At 46.8% G+C, this 24068-nt stretch overlaps 2 protein-coding genes across 17 annotated transcripts in view; one reads left to right on the top strand and one right to left on the bottom strand.

Annotated features, from left to right (window-relative positions):
• The window catches only part of WDFY4 (WDFY family member 4), a 286497-nt gene that overhangs the window by 21807 nt on the left and 240622 nt on the right, over nt 1-24068 (bottom strand). For 6 of the 10 annotated variants that reach the window (XM_038578028.1, XM_038578027.1, XM_038578025.1 and 3 more), the window contains 6 exons: nt 21392-21434; nt 20116-20235; nt 18030-18147; nt 16305-16414; nt 7908-8061; nt 5287-5378 (listed from right to left, as the gene is read on the bottom strand). In XM_038578028.1, the coding sequence (XP_038433956.1) occupies nt 5287-5378; nt 7908-8061; nt 16305-16414; nt 18030-18147; nt 20116-20235; nt 21392-21434 (637 nt within the window). Of the gene's footprint in view, nt 1-5286; nt 5379-7907; nt 8062-9935; nt 10046-16304; nt 16415-18029; nt 18148-20115; nt 20236-21391; nt 21435-24068 lie in introns of those variants that run through there. The other 4 variants (XR_005380346.1, XR_005380347.1, XR_005380348.1 and 1 more) reach the window with 4 other exon arrangements.
• LRRC18 (leucine rich repeat containing 18) overlaps nt 23396-24068 on the top strand; it is a 33075-nt gene continuing 32402 nt past the window's right edge. For 6 of the 7 annotated variants that reach the window (XR_005380351.1, XR_005380350.1, XR_005380349.1 and 3 more), the window contains exon 1: nt 23396-23537. The gene's annotated coding sequence lies outside the window, so the exon portion shown is untranslated. The remainder of the gene's footprint in view (nt 23538-24068) is intronic. The other variant, XM_038578035.1, reaches the window with a different exon arrangement.

The raw sequence follows: 24068 nt of genomic DNA, 5'->3' as shown, positions 1-24068 counted from the left end.
CTACCAACTTTTTTTTCTCATTCATCAAACATGGTGAGTCCTGGCCATGACTTCCTTTCATCTCCAAGATCTGCCATCATCCTCAGTGATTGCAATATTTCACCTCTCAGTTCCTTAAGTGCTACTTCTCCAATGATTTTGCCTGTCTCCACCTAAAGCTACCTACTCCCGCAGACACACCTTAACTCATGTCAGCATCCATAAGTACTCCAACTTCAGAATCTCTCCTTCAAACATCTCCATTGGTGAAAGCCACATCCTCACCTTGCTGGTTATTTAACTACTCTCTGAGGCTATTCTTCTACCTTGTCAAAACTTCTAGGCCCCTCACCCTTTTACTTCTTTGCAATCTATCGACACTCACCTATTTTCAGCCACATCTTGATGCAGCTTAGACTTTGTGGTATATCATTTCAATAATACTCCACTTAATACATCTTTTTATGCTATCAAATTGTGTATACTGTCTTTTCACAGCGCGCTGAAACAACTCAAATATAGTATGTCTCACATAAAACATCACATAAGGGGCCACACTGATTATCCTATAATTCTGAGTCACCAATTTCAAATGGACCTAGAGCACTCCCAGAAAACTTCAGAATGTTTCTCTGGTCAAGTCGTACATTATCACTGGAGATAACTAGTTCACATTTCTTTCTCTCTCCTTACCTCTGACCCTCTCTGACTGTCTACTTTCAGCCATTGGCCACACCTCCCACTTTGCACAGAAAAATAGAGCCACCAGTTGGAAACTTCCATATCTTTCTGACAACATATATAAACGAACTTTCATCTGCAATCCCCTGACCTCTCCTCCTCCTATTTAATGCCAGAATCTGCCCAACCTTTTATCTAAAGCTAGCCCTCTACCTGTAGTTTAGATCCCAAATTCTCTTGTTTTCTCAAGAATATATTATTCCTTTCCTTGTATATTCACCCTCTCTTTCCCATTACTTTTTAAACTTACTTATTAAAATAAAAAAAGAAAATCTTAGCATTTCCTTAACCTTCCATCTCCTCCAGGTACTACTCTCTGTCTTTGTTCTCTCCTTCACAAGCAGGATTTTTGTTACTAATCCTTATCATTTCTGTTTCCTTCTTATTACTTACCTCCTTTATTTCTTCGTGTGGACTTGAGTTATTATCTTCTATTTTAGCATGAAGAACTCCCTTTGTGTTTCTTTTCTTTTTTTTTAAATATTTATTTATTTATTTATTCAGAGAGAGAGAAAGAGAGGCAGAGACACAGGCAGAGGGGGAGAAGCAGGCTCTGTGCTGGAAGCCTGACCCGGGACTCGATCCTGGGTCCCCAGGATCACACCCTGGGCTGCAGGCGGCGCTAAACCGCTGCACCACCGGGGCTGCCCTCCCTTTGTGTTTCTTAAAGGGCAGGTCTCCTAATGATAAATTCTTTTAGTTTTATTTGTCTGGAAATGTCTTTATTTCCTCAGTTTTGAAGAATAGTTTTGCTGGCTATAAAATTCTTGGCTGATAGTCTCTCAGCACTCTGAATATTTCATACCACTGCTTTCTTACCTCTATGGTTTCTTCTTTTTTTTAAGATTGATTGATTGATTGATTGATTGATTGATTTTTTAAGATTTTATTTATTTATTCATGAGAATACAGAGAGGAGAGAGAGGCAGAGACACAGGCAGAGGGAGAAGCAGGCTCCATGCAGGGAGCCTGACATGGGATTCGATCCCGGGTCTCCAGGATCAGGCCCTGGGCCGCAGGCGGCGCTAAACCGCTGAGCCACCCGGGGCTGCCCACTTCTGTGGTTTCTAATGAAATATTAACCGTTAACCTTATTAAAGACACCTTGTAAGTGATGAGTTGCTTTTGTTGCTTTTAAGATTCTTCTTTTGACTTTCCTTTTTGACAGTTTATGATGTGTCTAAGTATAGATCTCTTTGAATTTACCCTACTTGGAATTTATTGAATGTCTTGTATGTATAAATTAATGCTTGGCATCAAAATTGGAATGTTTTTGAACATTATTTCTTCAAATATTATTTCTGCCCCTTTCTCTCCTACTTTGGAAACTTTGGTACTTCCAATTTGTATATGTTACTGTTTGATGGTGTTCTATAGATGCCTAGATTCTGCTCATTTCTCTTCACTTATTTCTTCCTGTTTCCCAGACTGGGTAATCTCAATTGACTTGTCTTCCAAGTTTGTTGATTCTTTGCCTGCTATTGATCCCTTCTAGTGAATTTTTCATCTCAGTTACTGTACTTCTCGGCTCCACAATTTCTATTTGATTTCTTTGCATAATTTCTATTTCTTTATTTATATTTTCTCATTGTCATACTTTCCTTTAGGCCTTTACACATAGTTTTATTTAATGCTTTGAACCTATTTATGATATCTGGTTTAGTCTTGTCTAGTAAGTCCGAAGTTTAGGGTTCCACAGGGATATTTCTATTGACAGCATTTTCCCCCCTCTGTATGAGCTGTACTCTTTTTCCTTTACATGTCTCATAACTTTTGTGGAAAACCAGACATTTTAGATAATATGATATGCCAACTCTGGAAATCAGATTTTTCTCTTACCCCAGGGTTTGTTGTTGTTGTTACTGTTGCTTATTGTTTTTTTATTTAGTTACTTTACTGAACCAGTTCTACAGAGTCTGTATTTTTTTGTTGTATGTGGTCACTGAAATCTCTGCTTTGTTAGCTTAATGGTCTTCTTATGATTGGATGAAGATTTCTTTAAATGCCTAGAACCAGTTAGTATTCCAGTCTTTGCCCAGGGAGGGGCTTTGCGTGCATGGCTTCAATGTTCAGCCAGGTAGCAGCTGCCTGGTAAAAACTCTGCCTTTACCTCATATCTTGCTTGCACAGAGCCTCAATGTCAGCCAGAAGTGAATCTTAGGACCTTAGGAGCATAAACACAGCCTTGTACGTGAAAGCAATCCTACAGATATGTGTATCCTAGATCCCAGGGATATTTTGAAATCGTTTCAAGCCTCCTAACAAATATCTCATTCCCTAGTTTTTCCATTTAGGCTTTTTGGTTAGTCTATTGTTTGGCCAATTATATCCACTACCTCTGGCAGCCACGGTGTTAAACAGTTGTCTCTGGTTTATTTTTTCACAAATATCACTGAAGAAAAGTCTTTTGTACTCTGCCATCTTTGAGATCATATAAAGATAGCCTTGCTGGTGGGGCCTTTCAGGGAACCATTAACAGGTCAAATAATAACAGTTCTCTGGGTATGAGACTTTGAAGGAGCCCCAACCCCATTCTTCCCCCTCCAATGACTGGTAGGCTGTTGGTTTTCACTGTTATTGTGGGCTGTTGGTTTTTTAAGCTACTATGGCACTAAAGAGGAGAAATGAGAATGGTGTAAGTTAAAACACTACAAAGCTTGCTATTATTTCAGAGATTCAGTCATTTTTCTCAAAGGAATACACCCTTGATTTTTCCAAGCCTCTAGTTAATTTCCAGAGTTCTGAAAAGTTTTTCATGACAATCTTTGCCATTATTCTTATTGCTTTTATGGAGTAGAGTATGTCCAGAGGTTCCTACTCTGATATTTTCACTGACATTGATCATTAACATCCTAACCCACTCCAACCTAATCTTTACCAAAAGAGGTCTCCCCACTATTGTCATCACCCAGTTCCCCTGGGCCACACCTCTAACCTATATCTGATGACACTGAATAAATATCTCTCCTTTGTGGCATTTTGTGCAGTTATAATTTCCCTGTTATTTGTGTGGTTATTTAATCAAGCTGCCTCCCCACTAGACCATTGGCATCTGCAGTCAGGCCTGTGTAGTGAATCTTCTCACTCGCCCCAAGCCAAGAACTTTTCTGAGAACACATTGGCAGAGGGTTGCTGCCACCTGAGGTCAATTTCATGTCTGGTCCAACTACTCAAGACCATTGGATTGTGGGAGAGATGACTACCATTACTAAATTTCCAGAGGCAAGGATAAACCAAGGAAGAATTTTCTCCTTGCCAAGGGATAAGGACAGAGGAAAAAGTACAGCTTTGTTGCTACTCAGGCCCACCCTAGATTTTTTTTCTGCTTAGGTACAATTTACATACAATAAATTTCACCCTTTTTAAATGTACAGTTCAGTGTGTACTGACAGATGCATGTGATCATGTAAGTATCATCATAACTGAGATATGACATTTACATCAACTCAAAATGTTCTCTTGTATTACTTTTCCATCATCCCCTACTCCAGTGACTACTGATCTACCTTCAATCTGCATACTTTCACCTTTCCCCGAATGTCACATAAGTAGAATCCCACAGTATGGAGCTTTGGGTTTGGCTTCTGTTGCTTAAGATATGATTTTGAGATTAATTCCTATCACTACATGTATCAGTAAACTGCTTCTTATTATTGCTAAGTAGTATTCCACTATGTGGATGTATCATTTGTTTATCCATTACCAGTAGCTGGACATTTGGGTTGTTTTCAGTTTTTGATTAGCATGAATAAAAATAATGCATATTTATGTGCATGCTTTTCCGTGGACATGTCTTCATTTCTCTTGGGTCAATATAGACAAATGGAATTGCCAGGTGATAAGGCAAATGCATCTTCAACTTCATAAGAAATTACTAAATTTTTTTCCAAAGTGGCTGTACCATTTTGTTTTTCCTATCAACAATGTGTAATGAATTCTGACTGCTCCATATTCTTGCTTACTCTTGGTTTTGTCAATATTTAAAATTTTAGCCACTCTTATAAATATGTAACATCATCTCACGTGGTTTTTTATGTTTCCCTGATGACAAATGAAATTGCACCTATTTTCATGGTTTGAGCTAATGCATATATTTGATCCAAATGGCCCCTACCACATCACCCTCTCTGGTTAGTAAGCCAAGTCTTCCCTATGCCTGGCACATCCTTTGGCCCATAGGAGTGGCTCAGGGCCTCTAGCTTCTCTCTGAGCTATACTGAGCAGTATGGCCCAGGGCTCAACTGCCTATAGGACCAGCTAAAGACACTAACTTGTCCTCCAGAGCATTCAAAAAGAATGTGAATGTGCCCCCTCTAGTAATTCCCACAACAAACTGGCACAAGGACATAAGGCATGGAACTCTTGAAAGAGCCCAGAACCCGAGATTTTTCCTGTTAACCTGGAGCATGAAGCCTAGCACCTTCTCTGGGCTCTCTAGACATAAAAGCCTCAGAAGTGCTTGCCACTAGCCCTCTGCTTGCACAGAAAGCCTCCGTGGAGATTGAGAAGATACTGTGGTCTCCATTCAGGATGCCAGGGCCTTGGGCATGACCTTAGTCAACTCACCTGTCTATGCAGGCTGATGAATTTCCGTGGGTCCCCATCAGCCCAGGGAGGGAGTTGCACGTCGCCCAGTGCTGTCCCATCCTGCATACAGCCTGAGTGAGGGGAGAAACAGCAGAGCTTTGAGTAAATGAGAGCCCAAACTGGGCTAGGAGTGTGGGGGTATAACCCCATGCTGTCTAAGACTTCTAATTCCATGCAGATCAGGCTAAGAGCTGTGTCCTGCACAGGCCTCACTGCTTCCTGCATCTTCTGTCTGGTGGCCTCCCACCCTCTCATCTGCCTAGAATATTCCTACTTGGTCTATAAGCCTTTGACCTTCTACAAGGCCCTCCCTGCTTCCCAGGCAGGTTTGTACTTGATTCACAAGTCCTATAAAACGCCAGTACTGTGGTCATTGTTTGTTGTCTTTCTTCTTCCCTACTATTCTATGCCTTTTCATCTGGGGGCTTTCCACCCAGGGCTAGAGCAGTAAGGAGATAATCACACTAACAGTAAAAGCTATTGTATTTTGAGCATCTAACTCTATGCCAGGGCACTATGTTAGGTGTTTGGCACACATCTTATTGAATCTTCATTTAACTCTATAATTTATGCATTTTATCTCCATTTTTAAAGTGAGGATAGCAAGGTTTTTAGAGGCAGCTTCTGCAGACATTAGAAAGAGGAGTCTGGATCCAAGCCCAAGTCTCTCTCCTACCCATTAGCCACGTAACCTTGGGCATGTTGCTTAATCTCTTAGGGATTCACTTCTCCTACCTGTAGGAGCTGCAGTATTGGCACCCCCTTACCGCTGCAGTAATACCCCCCCCCCCCCCCCCCCGGGCTGCTGTATTGGCAGCTTTCATTACTGGCTTATGGATTAATGGTGGAAGGATTAAAAGAGAAATAAGCATAATGTGCTTAGAAAAACTCCAGGCATAGGATGGTTGCCCAATAAACATTAGTTATAGTCTTGCTTAAACCCTCCAGAGCCTTCATGGTACAACTAGAGTAAAACCTTCGCCTCCTTCCTCTGGCCTACAGGTTTGTGTCTGATGTGGCTTTTCTTACCGTCTAGTCTCAGCTCACCTGTCACCAACTCAGATGCTCCTTCCTGGAGACCAGAATAACACAGGGATGTTGGGAGTCCCTCTTAAACCATTTTCCTACCTTCTTTCTTCATAACAATTCTCAGCATCAGACAATCTTTCACTTATTTATCTGTTTGTATTTTCTATCCCTTCCCTCTGTCCCTGTCCCTGCACAGAATGTAAATGTCTTCAGGACAATCGGTTCCAAGCGGTCCACCTAAATTCCCAAAGCCTACAAAGGTTTCTGCATACAGCAGGTGCTCAATAACCTCTTGTTCCAGGATGACTGAGGATCCTTGGTCCTTGGCACGTGTGTCATCTCTGCAACTTAGTTCCTGTCCCTGTCTGCAGGAGCCCCCACCGATTTCCAGGGCAGGAGTGGTGCTGTCCCCAGAGCACTGCCCTCAGCCCAGGCCGGCTTCCACCCCAGTCTCACTGCTTTCATGGGTCTCACCGCATCTGGTGGGAAACACCCTTCATGTTGGTTGGGGTCTCTTGATGCACGTGAGGCATCCAAGAACCTGAACACTGCCCAGGCCACCAAGTTCCATGGATCAAGCTTGCTGAGTGTGAGCATGGGCCGGGGCCTGTTTTAAATGCTCCACAGGTATTCTGGCTGCAAACCACAGCAGAAGAGGTGAATGCCTGGGTGGTGGCCAGATCTCACCTGTGCTCAACTGTGCTCCCCTGCACCCACACCTGGCTTTGGCTCAAGGTGCATAACCCTGTATGTCTTTTGGAGGAAGGAGAGCCCTGAGGGAGGAGAGCTCCGGTGCACAGGTGTGTGCTGGTGACAGTTCATAAGCACCCTCTACAGGGTGAGTGATCTTATCTCTTGTCCTCTGAGGGGAGAGTTGCCCACACCCTGCCTCAGGCTCTGACCACACATCCCCTTCCATCAGTCACCCTGATGTTTGTTGCAGAGGCTCCCAATGTACACACACAGTCACCAGGGGACCTGTTCACTGGGCTTCCTGAAATGTTTGTTCCTATTCCAAACTAATGAGAAGGCATGGTTCATCGTGGGATGGGGCCTGAAGCACAGGAAAGACGAGGAGGAGCCAGTATCCCCATACAACCACCTTTAGATGCCCTCCAGCTAGCAAACTCTCCCAGCAGACCCGGCTTCTCTGGGTCCAGCTCCCAGAGTCCAGGTTAACCCATTTGCGGGCCATGGAGAAAAATGGGGACACAGAAGGGTAGGGGCTTACCCAATGTCATTCAGGAAGGCAGGGCCAGACCTGGTTGTTAGCAGGGCTTCTCACTGAAGACTGAGACCCTGGAGACCCTCACAGGAAGGGTGTCAGGTGGGTCTGTGGCTCAGAGCCATCCTGGCAGCCCAGGGCCTAGTGTCTTTCCTTGGCTCCCACCTCATCCTTGAGTGCTGCCATCAAGGGGAGACCTCACAATGACCATGCTGGTTTAGTGAAGGGCCTTTTCATTTAATTGCCCAGCAAAGTTATTGATAAAGTTAGTCATTACCAATGAGCTTCAGAGGAGTGACCCATGTACTGCCCAGCCCTCCCTGGCTACACCCTGGCCTCCACTCACCAAACTCCACGCCGTTGCAGTTGATTAGAAACTCAGGCAGGTAAAAGAACTCTGGAGTCAGCTCCCTGACATCACTCATGTTGTCTCTGGAGGCCGACTCCCATGTGTTCTTCACACTGTGGAACATTCTGTCTGCCACATCAAAGCTTCCTCCCTGAGAGAAAAGGGGGCTGATGTGATCACTTACATGTGGTGAGAAAGATGTGCAGGCACTGCCTGTGTGGTCTCCTCTCATCCATAGCCACTGAGGCATGGGTTCCACCATTAAAGCTTTCTTTCCATTCACTCCCACACATGTTCGTTTGCCACTCCACACACACGTGCCATGGCTTTTTTATGAATCTGTTCATTCAACCATTCTCTGGACCCTGGCACTGAGGCTCCCCCAGAGGCACTGTTTATTCTCCATTTCAGAAATCTAGGTTCAGATCACAGACAGGAAAAGCACAGCCATTCATCTGACCAATTCCCCGTGTTTGTGAAGGGGCCACTCTGAATCAGGCACAGGCAGGATACAAAGAGCCCACTACAGGACAGAGGGTGGGTCAGCCATTCCATGTGGAATCAGGGCAAGCTTCCTGGAGAAGTGGGCCCCTGATGAATCTGCAAGCCTGGTGACAGAGAAGAAGTCAGAGTGTTCTGAGCAGAGGCAAGGCCAAGGCCAGGAACAGAAGCGGAAGAAAGCAGGCTAGGTCAGGGTGCTGCTGATATCTAACAGAGCAGCCTAACAAGACAGAACAGGTTTGAGGACAAAGATCTGGAGGCACACCAGCCACGCAGAGACATGAAGCTGGTTCATGAAGACATGACGTCTGCACACTCTCCACAGCCAGCCCTGGTTCCAAGGCCCATTTCCACAGGTGGCCTGATGTATCCCAAGCTCGGCAGCTTGGATCGGACCATGTAAGACTTAAAGCAAATTCTTTCCTTGGATTGCCTGCTCCTCTCATCTGAATCATCAAATCTCTTTAGTTGATGCCACACTCTTTATCAGGTGACCTTGTGGGTTGAGAGGAGGAAGAAAGGTCCGGTTGGAAGAATGAGGATGCTGGGGGCAGAAGGACTTCAAGAATGAGTTTCTGAAACTGGGCTTTGGGTCTACTTAAGTTTAGGGACACCCCAAAAACACCGCCCTAGGATTGGATAGTTCACTTATCCCCATCAGGGCTGGGCCTTTGTTCTATCAGAACTTGTCCTCCTTCTGCCAATTTCTGCAGAGTTTTTGTGGCCCGAGAACAAGTGGGTAGATACCAGAATAACAATGCCCTCCTCTGCATTGGGGCCCCTGAGGCGGGGGATGAAGGGTGAAGAAGGGGCACAGCCTTCTCTTGTCAAGTCTACCCTATGTCAGGCACTTTACACAGAGATGTCAGCTCTTAATCCTCACAGCAGATGTGTCAGGAGGGAACTGTACTTCCATTCTGCACACCAGAAAACTGAATATCCTCAGAATATATTGGTTTTCCCAAGGCTATCAAAGCAGTGGATGGCAGAACCAGGTCAATCCCATGGATGCTACTCCAAAGAGCATGCTTTCTTTGTCTTTCACAGAAAGAGCTGAGACCCCCTTGCCCCAGCTTACTGGGGGAATCCCCAGGGCTGGGGACCACATGATCTCCTACATGTGGGGCAAGGGGGTCTCAGCCCTTTCTGTGAAGGCAGAACCTGATGCACACCTGAGGCAAGCCACATTTGGACATCTTGGTGGGTTGGTCAGTTTTCTGAGTCAGATTTGAGGATCCAGTGAGGTCCCTGGATCGTCCTCTGCACACGGACAGGGACACTGAGAAAGCCAGTTGCCCGTGGGGTTGCAACGGAACACAGTACCCTGGCAATTTAAGGATGGGGCTTTTCTCCAAGGTCACTTTGCTCTTGGGTTGAAATTAGGGGATGATGCCCACCATCAGATTTAAATTGAAATGGAAACAAAATAGGGTGAGAGTGTTTTTAAATAAATCTGCACCTAACAAGTGGCTCATTGAAACATATTAAGAGCTTTGCATATTTAATCTGCAGCCGGAGCCTTACGTCTGCAAGAGATTGATGCCTTCTCGTCCTCCTGGATTCCTTTTGCAGCTTTTATGAGTGCTGATGGTAATCTCCTGAGAAACAATATGATTTGGTAATAAAAAGATTACCTGTATTAAATAAAAATAATATATACATAGGAAATATTGTTAGTGCTACAAATCTGGTTAAAGATATTACCACAAAGAAAAATGTTATTTTTTTCACAGCTGTCTAATGCATTTTAGCAAAAGTAATATCTTTAAAACTTAAGCCTGTATTATTTATAAAGGAAGCAATAACCGATTTTCCTATTTCCTATATTAATAAATGTATTTGCATACATTTGTTTCAAAATTAATGGGTTTTCTCACCTCTGCAATACAAAAGAAATGCCAAGTTCCCTAGAAGAAAAAGAGGAGCTGCTTTGTTGCTTATACTGTAAGTCTGTGGGTGGACACAGACTCTGGGGGCTACCAGCAGTGAGTCTCAGCCAGGACTGGATTCTCAGGAAAGGAAGGAAGGGGAAAAGGAATAGAAGACAGAGAAAAGGAAGGGAGAGAAGGAGTGAGACAGGGAGACACAAGGAGGGTCCACAGAGCACCACCATAAGGAAAGTCCAAACCAAAATAAAATAAAACCGCAACAAAATTAAGTCTAGAGACCAGATGGAAACCAAACAATCAGGGAGAATTACTAAGTCAAGATTTGCTCCTAAATCTATTTTGCAGATATTCTTGAATATCAAGAACAATGAATCCTATGCATACCCAACATGCTGAAAAGATAATAGTAAGATTATTATTATCACGAAGGAACAACCTCTTGTCAGCAGAAGACTTTTCCCATGTGATATTATAAGAGCTAGAAGACAAGGCAGCCAAGGCCGGAGGTTTCTGAGGCAAGAGGTAAGGCTTTGGATTTTATGCCCAATTGACAATCACTCCATGAAGACGCCAGAAAGATATTCTGAATGTCTAAGGGCTCAGAAACAATATGAGCCTAGGTATCCTCCCTCAATTAAAATCCTTTACGGAGGTGTAGAATTTTGCTAAGAGATGAATCAAAATTGAAAACAAAAATAATAGAGAGAAATGGCCAATAAGGACTTCCGTTGGACACAGACGGGAGTTCAGATTAGAAGAAAGTACACGATCATAGTACATCTATTAAAACTGGAATCGGTCTTAAAAGGATGCTATGTATTAAAGGCACTACTCACTGTGTGCAGGGCCATGATATCCATGTGCACCTATGTTCCGGGGTGACCGTTGTGGGTGTAGAAATGTGTGTGAGCCTGTGAGTGTGCATGTGTGTGCACCTGCGTGTGAGGTACCTCCTGCAGTGCCAGGTGCACACAGGAAGAGGTGCCCCAAGAGCCCCACCCCGACTCCGCTTGCCCTTTGCAGGCTAGACATCAAGGAACAATCCTTGGCTTAGGTCCCAACCTCAGTGTGTGTGGGGAAGGTAACCAGGGGCTCATAAGAAGACAAGGAGGGGATCCCTGGGTGGCACAGTGGTTTGGCGCCTGCCTTTGGCCCAGGGCGCGATCCTGGAGTCCCGGGATCGAGTCCCGCGTCGGGCTCCCAGCATGGAGCCTGCTTCTCCCTCCTCCTCCTGTGTCTCTGCCTCTCTCTATCTCTCTATGCCTATCATAAATAAATAAATCTTAAAAAAAAAAAAAAAGAAAGAGAAGGAAAGGAAAAAGAACTGAAAAGTTATTGGGAGCAGAAGATAAGATATGGGGGGAAGGGAGGAGGGGTGGGGTCCTGGGACAGGGGCAGAAGGGAAAGAGCAAGTGCATCCTCAGGGCAATTTTGAGACACCACCACCACCAAAGACATGAAGGGGCCAGCGTGTGCAGTGGGGGAGTCTGCAGGCTTCCTCAGAAAATGCCAGACTCTTAACATCCCATCAGGAAGCTGAGCTGTCAGCCCCATAGCGCATTTGGGGGCCCCGTGTACCAGCGGGGCTGCCTTGTGAGTCTTGCTCTCATTGGAGGGTGGGCTGACCCCAAAGAAGCCATTAGCTGTCCCCCTTTAGGATGTGGCGCTTCCCTCAACAAACAAAACGCAGGGGGATTTTGAAAAGCCTGCTGCCTACTCGTATGGGAGGATGGTAGACTTACCAGGGTGCTTGGAAACCAGCCGCAGGGCCTTCCTGGGGCACCTCACCTCATCTTTACCTCCTACTGAGGCAGGGGTTATGTTAAAGGAGGAGGAATGGAGACTCGGAGACTCGGAGACTCGGCTCTTCAACACTAGCAATTAGAAGGTTCTAAGGCCAGGACTTCGTTCCGGGCCTGCCTGCCTCCACTACAGGATTCTTTTCTTTTCTTTTTTTTTTTTTTTTTTTTTTTAAGATTTTATTTATTTATTCATGATAGTTACACAGAGAGAGACAGAGAGGCAGAGACACAGGTAGAGGGAGAAGCAGGCTCCATGCAGGGAGCCCAACGTGGGATTCGATCCTGGGTCTCCAGGATCGTGCCCCAGGCCAAAGGCAGGCGCCAAACCGCTGCGCCACCCAGGGATCCCTACAGGATTCTTTTCTAATGCTCCTCCTCCAGGCGGCATGATGCTAATTAAGCCTTTGTTTGGGCACAGCTTCGGGCCCTGGACCTGGATCTGCAGCCCGGCACCCGGGAGCCGCCAGGAGCCCCGATCTCCACTCTGCGGTTAGCGCACGTTAGTCTTCCCCGCCGACCAGCCGCCGGGCCCGGGAGGTTGGGAACACCCTCCGCACTGCCGCTGACAGCCGCCCCCGCCCGGCCGTGACTGCGGCCACACGGCCTGTAGGTGTCCCTCGCACGGCCGCTGTGCCCTCCTGTGCCCTCTCCGGGGCGCCGCTGCCTGGCCCTGCCCGGGAGGCCCCGCGCGCTGGCCAGGGGAGGGCTGGGGGCCCCGCTCCGGCGCACCGTGGTCTCAGGCCTCCGGCCTGCATCTCGTCACGCTGCCTGTGGCACGTCACCTGCCCCGGTCGCCCGGGCCGTGCCATCTCTTCTGGGTTGTGACGGTCTATCCTTGTAAGACGGGTTTGAGGCGGAAGATCAAACACAGAAACCTCAGAGGAACGTGCCGATTCCAAGAGCAGCTCAGAGTTCAGAAGATGCAACGTGAAGGGGAAATAAAGCACACCTCACGGCCAGGGATGGGAGGGGCCACACGGCAATCCCAGCTGGTGTGTGAGAGGTGTGCCCTCTGTCCACACCCCGCTCAGGGGACAGGCCGCAGCGCCCAGCAACACTGTGTCCCTCCCCCTCCCCCCGCACTGGGCCACACTGCGAGCCGCATAGACCCAGCTCTCCGCACCAGAGGCACTGGCGCCGCGAGCCACTGAACCGAGCAAGCAAGTCCCTCGGGCTTATTCACACTAACAGGCAAGAGGCAGTTTACTTCATGCAAAACAGGGAAGCATGCCTTTTGCTACACTGACTCTTGCAGGCACACCTGGCCTGGAGACACCTGACATTCTCAGTTCCCTGCTCTCCAGATAAATAAAACAAGAAGGGGGTGCCTGGGTGGCCAGTCGGTTAAGCATCTGCCTTTGACTCAGGTCATGACCACAGGGTCCTGGGATGGAGCCCCACATCCGGCTCCCTGCTCAGTGGTGGAATCTGCTTCTCCCTCTCTGTCACTCCTCCCCTGCCGCTTGTGCTCTCCCTCTAAAATAAGTAAATAAAATCTTTAAAGAATAAAATCAGAAGGGCTCATGTCTGGATTCTATACCTTTTCCACCTTTCTTACTCTTCCTTATCCCGTGGTCCATGCTGGGGAATGGAAGTCTAGTCTGTTGAGAATATGGTGAGGATCCTTTCCTTGTCACCACACAGGGGTGAAGCAAAGGTCTCTTAAGAAGAAATGAACCTGCTCCCTAGATGGCAGGGTGGAATAGAGGAAAGAGCCTGACTCGAGGAAGATGGCAGAACATTCCTCAGGAGGTCTGTGAAGGCCCCAGGACTCCCAAAGGAGATCAGGTGTATTCCCCCCAGCCTTTTGCCCATGCCCTTGGAAGCTCAAACTCATCTTTTAGTCTAAGGAAAAAGCAGAAGATAGTGGGTTTTTCTTATGGCCCACTAGAAGAGGCAGTTAGAAGTAGCACACATGGGGAGCCTAAATGATTTCAACTCAGATGGGCCAACATGCCACAGATAGATTTGAGCCAGGGAAACCAGGAATCACATCGGACTTCAATATGGAGCCAAAGGGCTGAAGCTAATGTAACTACATGTATACCATCCAAAAGCAGATAAAATGGGTTCTGGCCATTTTGCACTGGTTTAGAGCATCTCAAACCAGTTTGGTGAGGTCACCAGTGGATCAAACTAGCTTAAAAAAAGCTCAAACTAGTTGTGACTAACTTCAGAGTGGCCTTAACCCAATATCTTCATGGAATTGCGGCACACCCGTTTCATCTGGCTAATGCCATCCTGGAATGCTTCTATACAGTCCAGACTGTCTTGAATTAGCTTAGCCCAGAGGGGACCAGCTTGAAGTTCAGGCTTACTCAGATTTGATCTGGCTGATTGCAGGGAGAAGAAGGAAGGTAACAATGATTGATCACCTATGCAGTGCCCAGCCCTGACCTACAGGCTTTACCCACATTTCCTCATCTAATCTCAACAGCTCAGAGAGTTGTGTATAATTAACCCTCACTTCCAGAGATAATATAACTTGCAGAAGATTCTGTTATCTGTGAAGTAGCAGAGCTGGCATATAAATCTCATAGCTGGTGCCATTTCGATTCCACTCTGCCTCTTGTCCATGTGAGAGGACCTTTAGTAACAGGTAGAGATGGGGCTTTAGAGCACGGGACCCAAGGGACAAAAGAGAGCGATTAAAGCATCCAGAACTGCCTGGAGGGAATGCCTTAACGGAATGGAATGCACCACCATCATCATCCACTGTGATCGTCACTTCTTGTGGATTAATGAGCAACATCTGGATGGGATTCCTGGCACGGGCTATAGCTCTGGGACCATTTGTTCTCCAAACCAAACTTACTTAAAATGCTTGTTGCCTGAGAAAGGCTCAGGGGAAGCACACTTATTATTTTTGAGTGATGAATTTCCATGGAGAGGAGTTTATACAATGTCTAGACAATCCATGCCTTTAAGGATGGAGAACACTATGCCAAGACACAGAAGACAGGAGGGAGTTTGTTCCTAGTTGGAGAAATCACTTTGACCTTGTCTACCCATTCCTGCCTAGGGCTCAGGAATTGGATTTAGTGCTGATGCGGCCTTTGGTCTTTCAGGGGCAAGGTCATCTGACCACAAGTGTGGCCTTGTTGGTGAGGTCAGACCAGAACCCACAACTCCTGGAACGCTCATATGTTCCGTTTGATGTACTTCGCTATCAGAGTAAGTCTGTGCATATTCATGGCCTGTTGCCCGCCATAGCTTATGCCTTCCTCTCCGCAGGACACTTGTGAGGCCTGGAGCAGGTCAGACCCTACTCTTGGGCTGTGTGCTGCACTCACTTTGGGGCTGACTGAGCCAGCTGGTTGCAGCTGGGTTGCCCAGTGGCTCTCCCCAGTCAAAAGCTATGCCCCTGGGACAACCTGGGAAGCAGGAGCCCAGTGATAAGGTCGGAAAGAAAAGAGAGAAAATTAACTTCTAGCCTGCCTGCAAAGGACTCTATCCCAGCAACCCCACGTGCCTTCCACAGCACCACCCACTCAGAGCCAGACTTGCTCACTTCACACTGGGTAGGGCTGCCAGGTAAAACACAACGGGGCCCAGCTATACTTGAATTTTAGATGAACAACAAATAATTTCTTAGTATAAAAAAATTCACTGTTTATCTGAGATTCAAATTTACCTGGGCATCCTGTGTTTTGTGAAATCTGGCAACCCTACACTGGCATGATGAGTGGTCTATTGCTTTATGGGTAGGTAAGCTGGTTAGTTTCTTTCTCTGGTTCAGCTATTCCTTATTCAAATATTTTGTCCTTTTAAGCCTTTCACCTTGTACTTAGGGTAGCTGTCTCTGTTCTGACGTCGCAAGTGATATTCTTGTCACTCTTCCTTCTCTGTGTTTATTTTTCCAATTTCCGACCACCTATCTTCAAGGAAGTCCTCAAGCTTTCTGCTTTTCCTTTTCCACTAAAACCTATTTATGTTAAGTATTCCCTCCCCCCCCCCCCATATCTTTTATTCCTTATTTTTAGAGTCTTTTTGCAACACTGTTGGGCAGACACGCAGGTCACCGCAGGTCACTGACAATGACAGCCTGCCTCAGCTGGACCACCTAGAACCCTGGAGTCAGCATCAAGTGGGAATCCCTAGCTGAAGATTGGATTTCTAGCAGGGAGATCCCTGCTTCATCCAAGCCTAGCTCTTAGTCTGTGAGATAAAGTTGTGTGTGTGTGGGAGGGGGGGGAGCTCACCTGCAGAGAGCAGAAGGCCTGGGTATAGGGTGGCATCCGGACCAGGTAGGAGGCGACAATGATGGCCGAGGAGTAGTGAGTGTAGTAGTGGCACTGGACAGTCATGTCTCCTGCAATGAAAGGATACATCTGGGGTGGATTTCCCACCTGGGCTGGGAAATCCTATAGACACACAGGCTCTATGATCCTCAAGCATGAGAACAAGCCCTGCTCAAGAGAGCACCTGCAGGCCACTGGAGCCTTGGTTCTGCTCACAGATGTCATTATAATTTGGCCAGTAACCCCCAGTGGTGAAAAGCCTATTCAAGACCTTCAGCTGCACCCTGGGTCCTCAGTGTCCCACTCTCAAGAATGTGGGCTGAGCCAGGCTCTGGGAAGTCTGGACTCCAGATTTATGGGGAAAAAATGCTTTGGTCTTCTAAGTTAAGGGCTATGTAGCAAGCCCCAACATGCCTACCATCCCATCACCGCAGTCGGCAAAGGCCTGACCCAGCTCCCTGCAGTGACTGCTCAGCCATCTGCTGCCAGCCCCATGCCTAGCCCAAAGCCCTTCCTTGTGCCAAGTCAGTTGTTTGGGAGGTTGGTGGAGGAACTTGTACAATGTCCCAAACCCAATGGGCAGCTCCAATGCACACCCAGGGTGAGATGGGAGAGAATAGGGCCAAAGCTAGTGAGATCCGACGCTCCCTTGGTCTGCCTCTGTGAAAAGTGCCTGGCCACGCCTGGCTACCAGAGGAACAGCACCTGGGTGGGGGACCTGGGGGAGCCCTAATGATTGAACTTCGGCCTCAGAAGGAAATAAGCAGGGAAAGGAGGGGCTTGCGCAACCATCCACATCCTCCCATCTCCCCTGAGCAAGTCTGAGTGCCAGCCTCATGTAGTGCGGGGGTCCCAGGCAGGCCTCTACGGGGCTGTGCAGGATGCGGCAGGAGCCTCCTTACCCTGCTGAGAACCTGCTCACCTAAAGCAACGGTTCAATAAGCCTTCCCAAAGCACGCTGCTTCTGGTTCCCAAGGGAAATTTTCATGGTTCATGGATGGCTCTCCCTTATTTTAAATTACATGTTTATTTCAAAGTGTTTGAAAAAACCAATATAGCAAGGATCAAATGCATGATAGATAAATGTCTTTTTAAAATACACTCATCAAAGTTTAGAAGTGAATAGATCAAAAGAAAAAAAAAATTAAGGCAATAAGAGTTCAAGTCTCCTGTGAATGTGGCAAAGATTGTGCAGATGAACAAAGTTTGGGAAGTAGGTTCTAGAGCAAGACAAATACTGGCTCTGCTGTGATCTTGAATGCGTTGCCTGAACTCTCTGAGTTTAATTCCTTCTCTTCAAAATGGACCACTGTGTTTACGAAGGCAGGCTGGCCTGTGCCTGGAACCTAGAAAGTGCCGAGTGAATACACTCTCTGCTTCTGCTTCTGCTGGCCCCTTCGGTGGAGGTATTAGCTCTTAGCACAGTAGTTCTCAGTCCCTCCAGACCTCACCACAGCCGTACTTAAGTCAGGATTTCTAGAGGTGAGCCCTGGACATGAGTGTGTTGGAAACCTGCGCGGGTGATGCCTCCGTGTAGCCAGGGTGCAGGCCAGGGCACTAGAGCTGTCCCCTGTCCAAATGTCATTGTTTCCACGTTAGGTGAGAGCCTAAACAGTTACCAACGACCATTTCAAGGCATTCAGATGAGCAACACTGCAGAAAAATGTCAAGCTGGGATTTACCTACCTTCGGTCTTCTCCACTTCTTTAAACCTCTGGATGAATTTCAGCTTCCTTTCCTTGGTCTGAGCCCCCATGGGCTTTGAGAGATCTCGGAAAGTCTTGGGATTCATCAAGTTCAATGTCTAGAAGGCAGATGTGTGGTTCGAGTTAACTCCCCTCAGACCCTCTTGTACCCCAGCGACACTTCAAGAGCCACGGTCTTTAGTTTTATGGTTCTCTTTATTGGTTTATTGTCATTTGGTCTGAACCCCCTCTGGTGATTAGCAGGCGTGCTGGGGTTTTACGGCCCCAGAGCCAGAGATCCACAAAGACTTAATAAGGGAGAGGAGGAAAATAAAGAGGAGGGGAAGATTGAGTTCACACTGAACCTGTTCCAAGTTGACCCAAATTAGAACATCACCACCACTTACTGAAGAGACTTTCAAAAGAATCCCTGTTGTCCCGGAGGCACTTGGCTCCAGCCCCCACAGAGAGCACTGTACGCTTCAGTAGTTCATGGTCCTTGCCAGGGAGCAAGCTGACTCTCTAGAAGTTAGCAGTCCTCTGTTCCAGAGGGAAGTGTGAGCCCCCTCCCTTCTGGGCAATGACAGCATGTAATGTAACCCCTTCCCCTGCCCTGGAGAAGATCATACAAGGCAGTGGAGACCTGAAGGTTTTAAGGCCAGGTATCCTAGGATTGTTTGCTTTTAGCAGAGATGTTCTACGTGTTAGCAGAGGAGCTGTGTATTCCCCAGGGTTTTCATGTCTGATAGAAACTGTTTCTTTATACTTCCTTTCCTTTTGGCTAGCAGTGAACCACTGCAATCCCCTGGGCGGGCAGGGTGTGTCCCCATCCTGCACCTGCAGAACCAGGCGTGGGGGCAGAGGGAAGCAGGCAATTCTCACACCCCGGTGACAGATGACCCACCTGGAGAGCCATGCTCAGCCACGGCTGGTTTTGCCAGGACAGACTGGGGCTTCAGAGCTGCTAGATCTTCTGATTCTCCAAAAGATATTGGAGAGCCAGATTTTAAGGAGAAATCTCCTGATGTTTAAATACGGGTAAGTAATCAAAATTTCAAGCCAAACAGAAGGGGCTTGTAAACCACCACTTTGCAGCATGTGAGTTAAAGCTGGGATTTGCATGTTTCATTTTTGAAATACCTCAGCCTCAGATGGATCATTAGGGAAATAAAAGGCAACATATGGATGGCAAAAAAAGTTTTGTGTTAAATGTCTTACATCAAAAGACTGAGGCCCCTTCTCCCAAATCCTAGGTATGGGCCTGGATTCCAAGCAGCCCTCGGCAGGACTGGCAAGGGCTGGTCTGAACCAGGACTTATTCACCTTTGGTCTTTATACACTAAGCCCAACACACCTCTTGATGGCCAGAGCCGAGGTGGTCAGGACAGTGCTCTACAGCCAGGTCATTCCCAGCAGTGTCACTGTGGCCCAGCTGTGTCAGCTTTCTTCCTCCGTCCCCTGCCTGCTGAGGTCCAGGGGCACAGGCCAAAGGATGGAATGATCTGGTCTTGCCATCAGCTCCCCCTGTCCCAACATGTCTTGGTCCAGATCCTGGGTGACGTCCACATACCAACATCTCAATGGGAAGTAGTTGTTAGTTGTTTTCTACGACAGGCTACAGGGGAGTAGTTTGTTTTCGTTGGGTCTCTGGGTCTCTCTCTGGGTCTCTCCTTTCCTCCACCCCAGACCCACCCAATATATGTTGATTCAGGAAATAAACTCCGTGGCCTACTTCACTGGAAGGACCACCATCGGTCCATGGCAGTGTCTCAACAGATGGGTATCAGCTGCCTTGATAGTAGTGAAAAAGCCAGGAAACCCCCTGGGGCACATGTGAGCAACTGTCCTCTTTGTGCTGGTCATCCCACAGGTGTGTGTGTGCGGGGGGTCCCCTTCCCATAGGTGGAGCTAGACAGGAACTCAAACAGCTGGTTCCTGTCTAGCAAAGGCCTCCTCAGGGGTGAGGGCTGAGCAGCCGTCAGGCCCAGGTAGACCGAATCCCCATCTGCGTGCTGATCTAGCATGCTCTGGTCTTTAGGGTCAGAAAGCCTCAGGACATCTAAAGAGTATCCACGGGAATACTATACCTGTGAGGTGTAATCAGCCAGGACCCAGGGAAACACTGGATACTGCATATAGTCATTGTAGGTCCTTCCAGCCACGGTGTTGAGGTACATAAGATATTCGAAATTGCTGATGTCCCTTTTCTACCAGAAGGAACAATGAGGAGTTAACCAAACATGGCTGGCATCTTCCTAAGGGCCATGGGGGTCTATCTCTCAGCCCTCTGCAGCCCTCCCCATGCAGGTGAGAATAGGCGCACACACCTCCACCATTCCCGGTGAGCCTGCTCACAAGCCGGGCCAAATCAGGGAGGCCATACGAATTTCAAGGTGAACTGAAGCAAAGTCGGCCAGGAAAAAATCGTATGTATATACATATGCGTACATATATATATAGCTCAATAGTCCAAAGCCAAGGATAAAGCCTTCTTTTGTTTAGTTGTTGGGTGTGATACTCAAAAGTTGATTAAAATAAGAGCATGGATGCTGTGGGTGAACTTACTGCTGACCTTTTTATGATTAAAAAAAATCAGCTGAGGGGACCTTGCAATCACAGAGAAAGAAGCCTTCAGAGGCTGAACAACTGTCTTCCTCTGGGAATTTAGGGATTTTCTTTTCTGTCCTGTCTTATTGGGACAACACTCATTGTTAGGGCCTTAGAATGTGCAATCAAGGTATTGATTTGTACAGGGACTCTATTTTGGAGAAATTACCAAGGCCAATGAGTGAATGAACAATCCTGTAGAGCTGTCACTTCCTACATGGGACCTGAATGCTATGATCTCCCTTGGCCTCTCGTGGGGAAAGGATTTTGGACAAGAATGACCAAGAGATAATTTCTTGTTGCCATGTGATCTCTAGGACCTACTCTCTTGGGCACCTTGCCTTTCACTGAGAATCACTGGCCAAATGTCTGTTCATTCAAGCTGAGAGCCATGTAGGTCTTCCCAGAACAAGAAGGGAACGCTTGTGCCCCTCTGCACTGTGTCCATTTATAAATAGGTGTCTATCTGCATGCATGGAGCACATGCACATGGAGGGACGTGTCTACACACACACACACACACACACACACACACACACACACACACACTTCTGACTCCAAGCCTCAAGTACTACTTTCATTCACTGAGATCTTTTTAGGGAAGTATTAGGGATATTTTGGTAAACTAAAAAAATAAGATCCCTCCTGCGTCACCCTCATGCTTTGTCTCTCCATCACTGGGGCCTGAGCTTTTTTATTATTTGCCTTCCCAGAGGGTCTTCTCAGACCTAGAGTCCTCTAAGGGGGTCACTATACCTGCCACCTCTGCAGCATGGTCCTATCGGAGCCCGGGTATCTCCTGTGGGGCAGAAAACAATGACAGTGACCAAATATCTCAATTCACAAATGAGGGGAGACATGGGAACTTCTGGGACTCTGTGGGACCAGGGCATCCAGGAAAGCCACAGACTCCCCAGGGCATATAGCAGCTCTCCCAACAGGCTTACAAGATTATTATACAAGCTCTGCTTGCCCCCACACTACCCTACTGAAGGTTGGGCTCTTGTGGTTAATTTTGCTCTGCTGTGATGCTGGAATGTTCTACTGCTGCCTTAAGTGTGGCCTGTGGGGAAGTCCCAGGGCCATGAAGAAGCAGGCTCAGAGGCCTCCCTGGGGCTCCCATAGCCATGCCTCAGCCTTCTTTACCCATGTACATGTAATATATGTGATTATATTATACTGCACATATGTGACTATACTACATGCACATTTTAAAAATGTGGAAGGCCACAAAATATAAGAGTCTTCAAACTACCACTCCCAATCAAGAAGTAGTTAACGGTTTCCAGAATCATTTTACCCCTATACCTGCCTATATGCTTATATCATTGCTGTTGTTTTTTAAATTGATGATACATGAGATAATCTTATCTGTGCTTTGTCACTGGCTTCACAGTGGAGTGCGGTGGAGTCACCTTGCATTGCTCTATAGCCTTCATCTCTTTAGCAGCAGGACCCCATAGTACAGATGGATTGGGACTGGTCGAGCCTGCCTCACGGTGGGTTTTGTCCTTACAAATGACCTTTCTGTGACCACTTCAGGTCATAAATCTCGGGATCTTCTGTGAATGTACCCATGAGAGAAATTTCTGGCAGCAGTACTACTGGGATAAAAAGTATGAGCATTTTCAAGTTTGCTACATATTGCCAAACTATCCTCTTAAAACGCTGTACTGATTTATGTTACTACAAATACAATTAAGAAATACAAATCAAACCAAAGAAATACCATTTTTGATCAATGTGGTAGGAAAGGGTTTAGAAGTGCCACAAGATGCTGTGCTGGGAAGGGCATGGGGAGGGGTTCTCTCCACATGAAATGCCCCTTCTGTTCAGTACGGATTTATAGAGCCTGGTTCCCTGACCTCTGTGGTAGCCCATGGTTCCTTTTCCAACTCTGTTTTCTTCCCCCGCTGTCTCCTTGAGACTCTGTTCTACTCTCAAGACCTGTGTTCAAGCTGTTCCACCAAACCAAAGCAAATCACGTCTCCCCTTTCCAGCCACTTCCTCCTCCTTGGTCCCATTCAGATGCCCACAGATGCCAACCCACATGCATTTTATGTTCCACTCACCTCATGTGCAGCACACGAGGACCCTTCAGGCCTCCATCTGGACACGGCCTGGCTGCCCAAGTGCCCTAACAGGGGCAGTGCCCTTTCGTTTTCCCACCATAGTACTGCCAACCTATACTCTGTCTTAGGCTTCCCATCCCTCTTCATTCAATTCTTTCCTTGGTAAGTTTTTATTATAGACAGAATGCAGCTCCCAGGCTGGGCTTCATCTCTCCCTTCGCTGCCACCTCCAAGAGAGAAATCATCCACTGGGTCCATTTTATTCAGGCTAATAACAATAACAATGAACAAAAGCAAGACATGGTCCAGTGTATTGCTTTACGTTGCAAAGGCTCAAGCGAAGATTTAGTTCTCTTGCTCAGTCTGTGAGCCCACCACCTATCCCCGTTCTGGAAGGCAGGCTGCCTTGAAGGCTACAAACACAGGCAGACCCAGGCTGGAGACAATGAGGGTCAACCTCCTGGAAAGGACATGTGCTGAGCCTTTCTGAGGAGATGGGGCTACAGAGATATGAAGTCAGGATAGCAAAGCTCGGTGGTCTTGTTACTTTATTTTGTTAAGTTTGACAGGGGAGCAGGAGTAAGGGGACAAAATGTACACATTTCAGTTCAGGAAATGAGATACAGCCTGTGTCATTTTCCATTCTAGAAAGGGTTCTAGAATTTTACCAGTGGTCCTTTGTGACATGGCCACCAGGTAGAATGGAAGATAGAGGCATGTCACCATCCCATTTCTCATTTCATCGGCTATGAGCTCCAAGGAAGATCCATCATTTCCTTACTATCAGCAAAAGACGCCATTACCAGCAGTGCTGAGACACCTAACCAAAGGTAAGTCATAGTTTTTGACTTTTTATTTGTTTATTTATGTTTGTTGTATGTCTTTTTTCATTTAATTTGAGAATTTATGTGTATACTCCTACATGGATTTCTTTTTCTTTTTAAAAATTTTATTTTTTTATTTGAGTACAGTTGACACACAGCGTTGCGTTAGTTTGATAACATAGTGATTCAACATCTCAATATATTATACTGTGCTCACCATGTGTGTGGCTACCGTCTGTCCCCATACAACGCTAGTACACTATCACTGACTGCACTCCCTATGCTGTGCCTTTTATTCTTGTGACTTATCGATTCTGTAACTGGAAGCCTGTAATCTCCCCTCTTCTCTACTCATAGACTTAATAATAATTATAATACCAATAATTGTCTAACCACTAAATACTGCAGACTTCTTACCCATTGTCTAACTTCTACAGAGATCCAATAAAGCAGGCATTACTTCCACTTATAGATGAGGATGTGGATGTGTGGGGTGAGGGAGTGGCATGCAGCCCAGGGGAGTTCACCGTAGCTTGC

The sequence above is a fragment of the Canis lupus genome, chromosome 28 (assembly GCF_011100685.1).
Source record: "Canis lupus familiaris isolate Mischka breed German Shepherd chromosome 28, alternate assembly UU_Cfam_GSD_1.0, whole genome shotgun sequence".
In the NCBI taxonomy this organism is placed as follows: domain Eukaryota; kingdom Metazoa; phylum Chordata; class Mammalia; order Carnivora; family Canidae; genus Canis; species Canis lupus.
The sequence above is the reverse complement of the archived record's forward strand: the minus strand, read 5'-3'. Positions and strand labels throughout refer to the sequence as shown.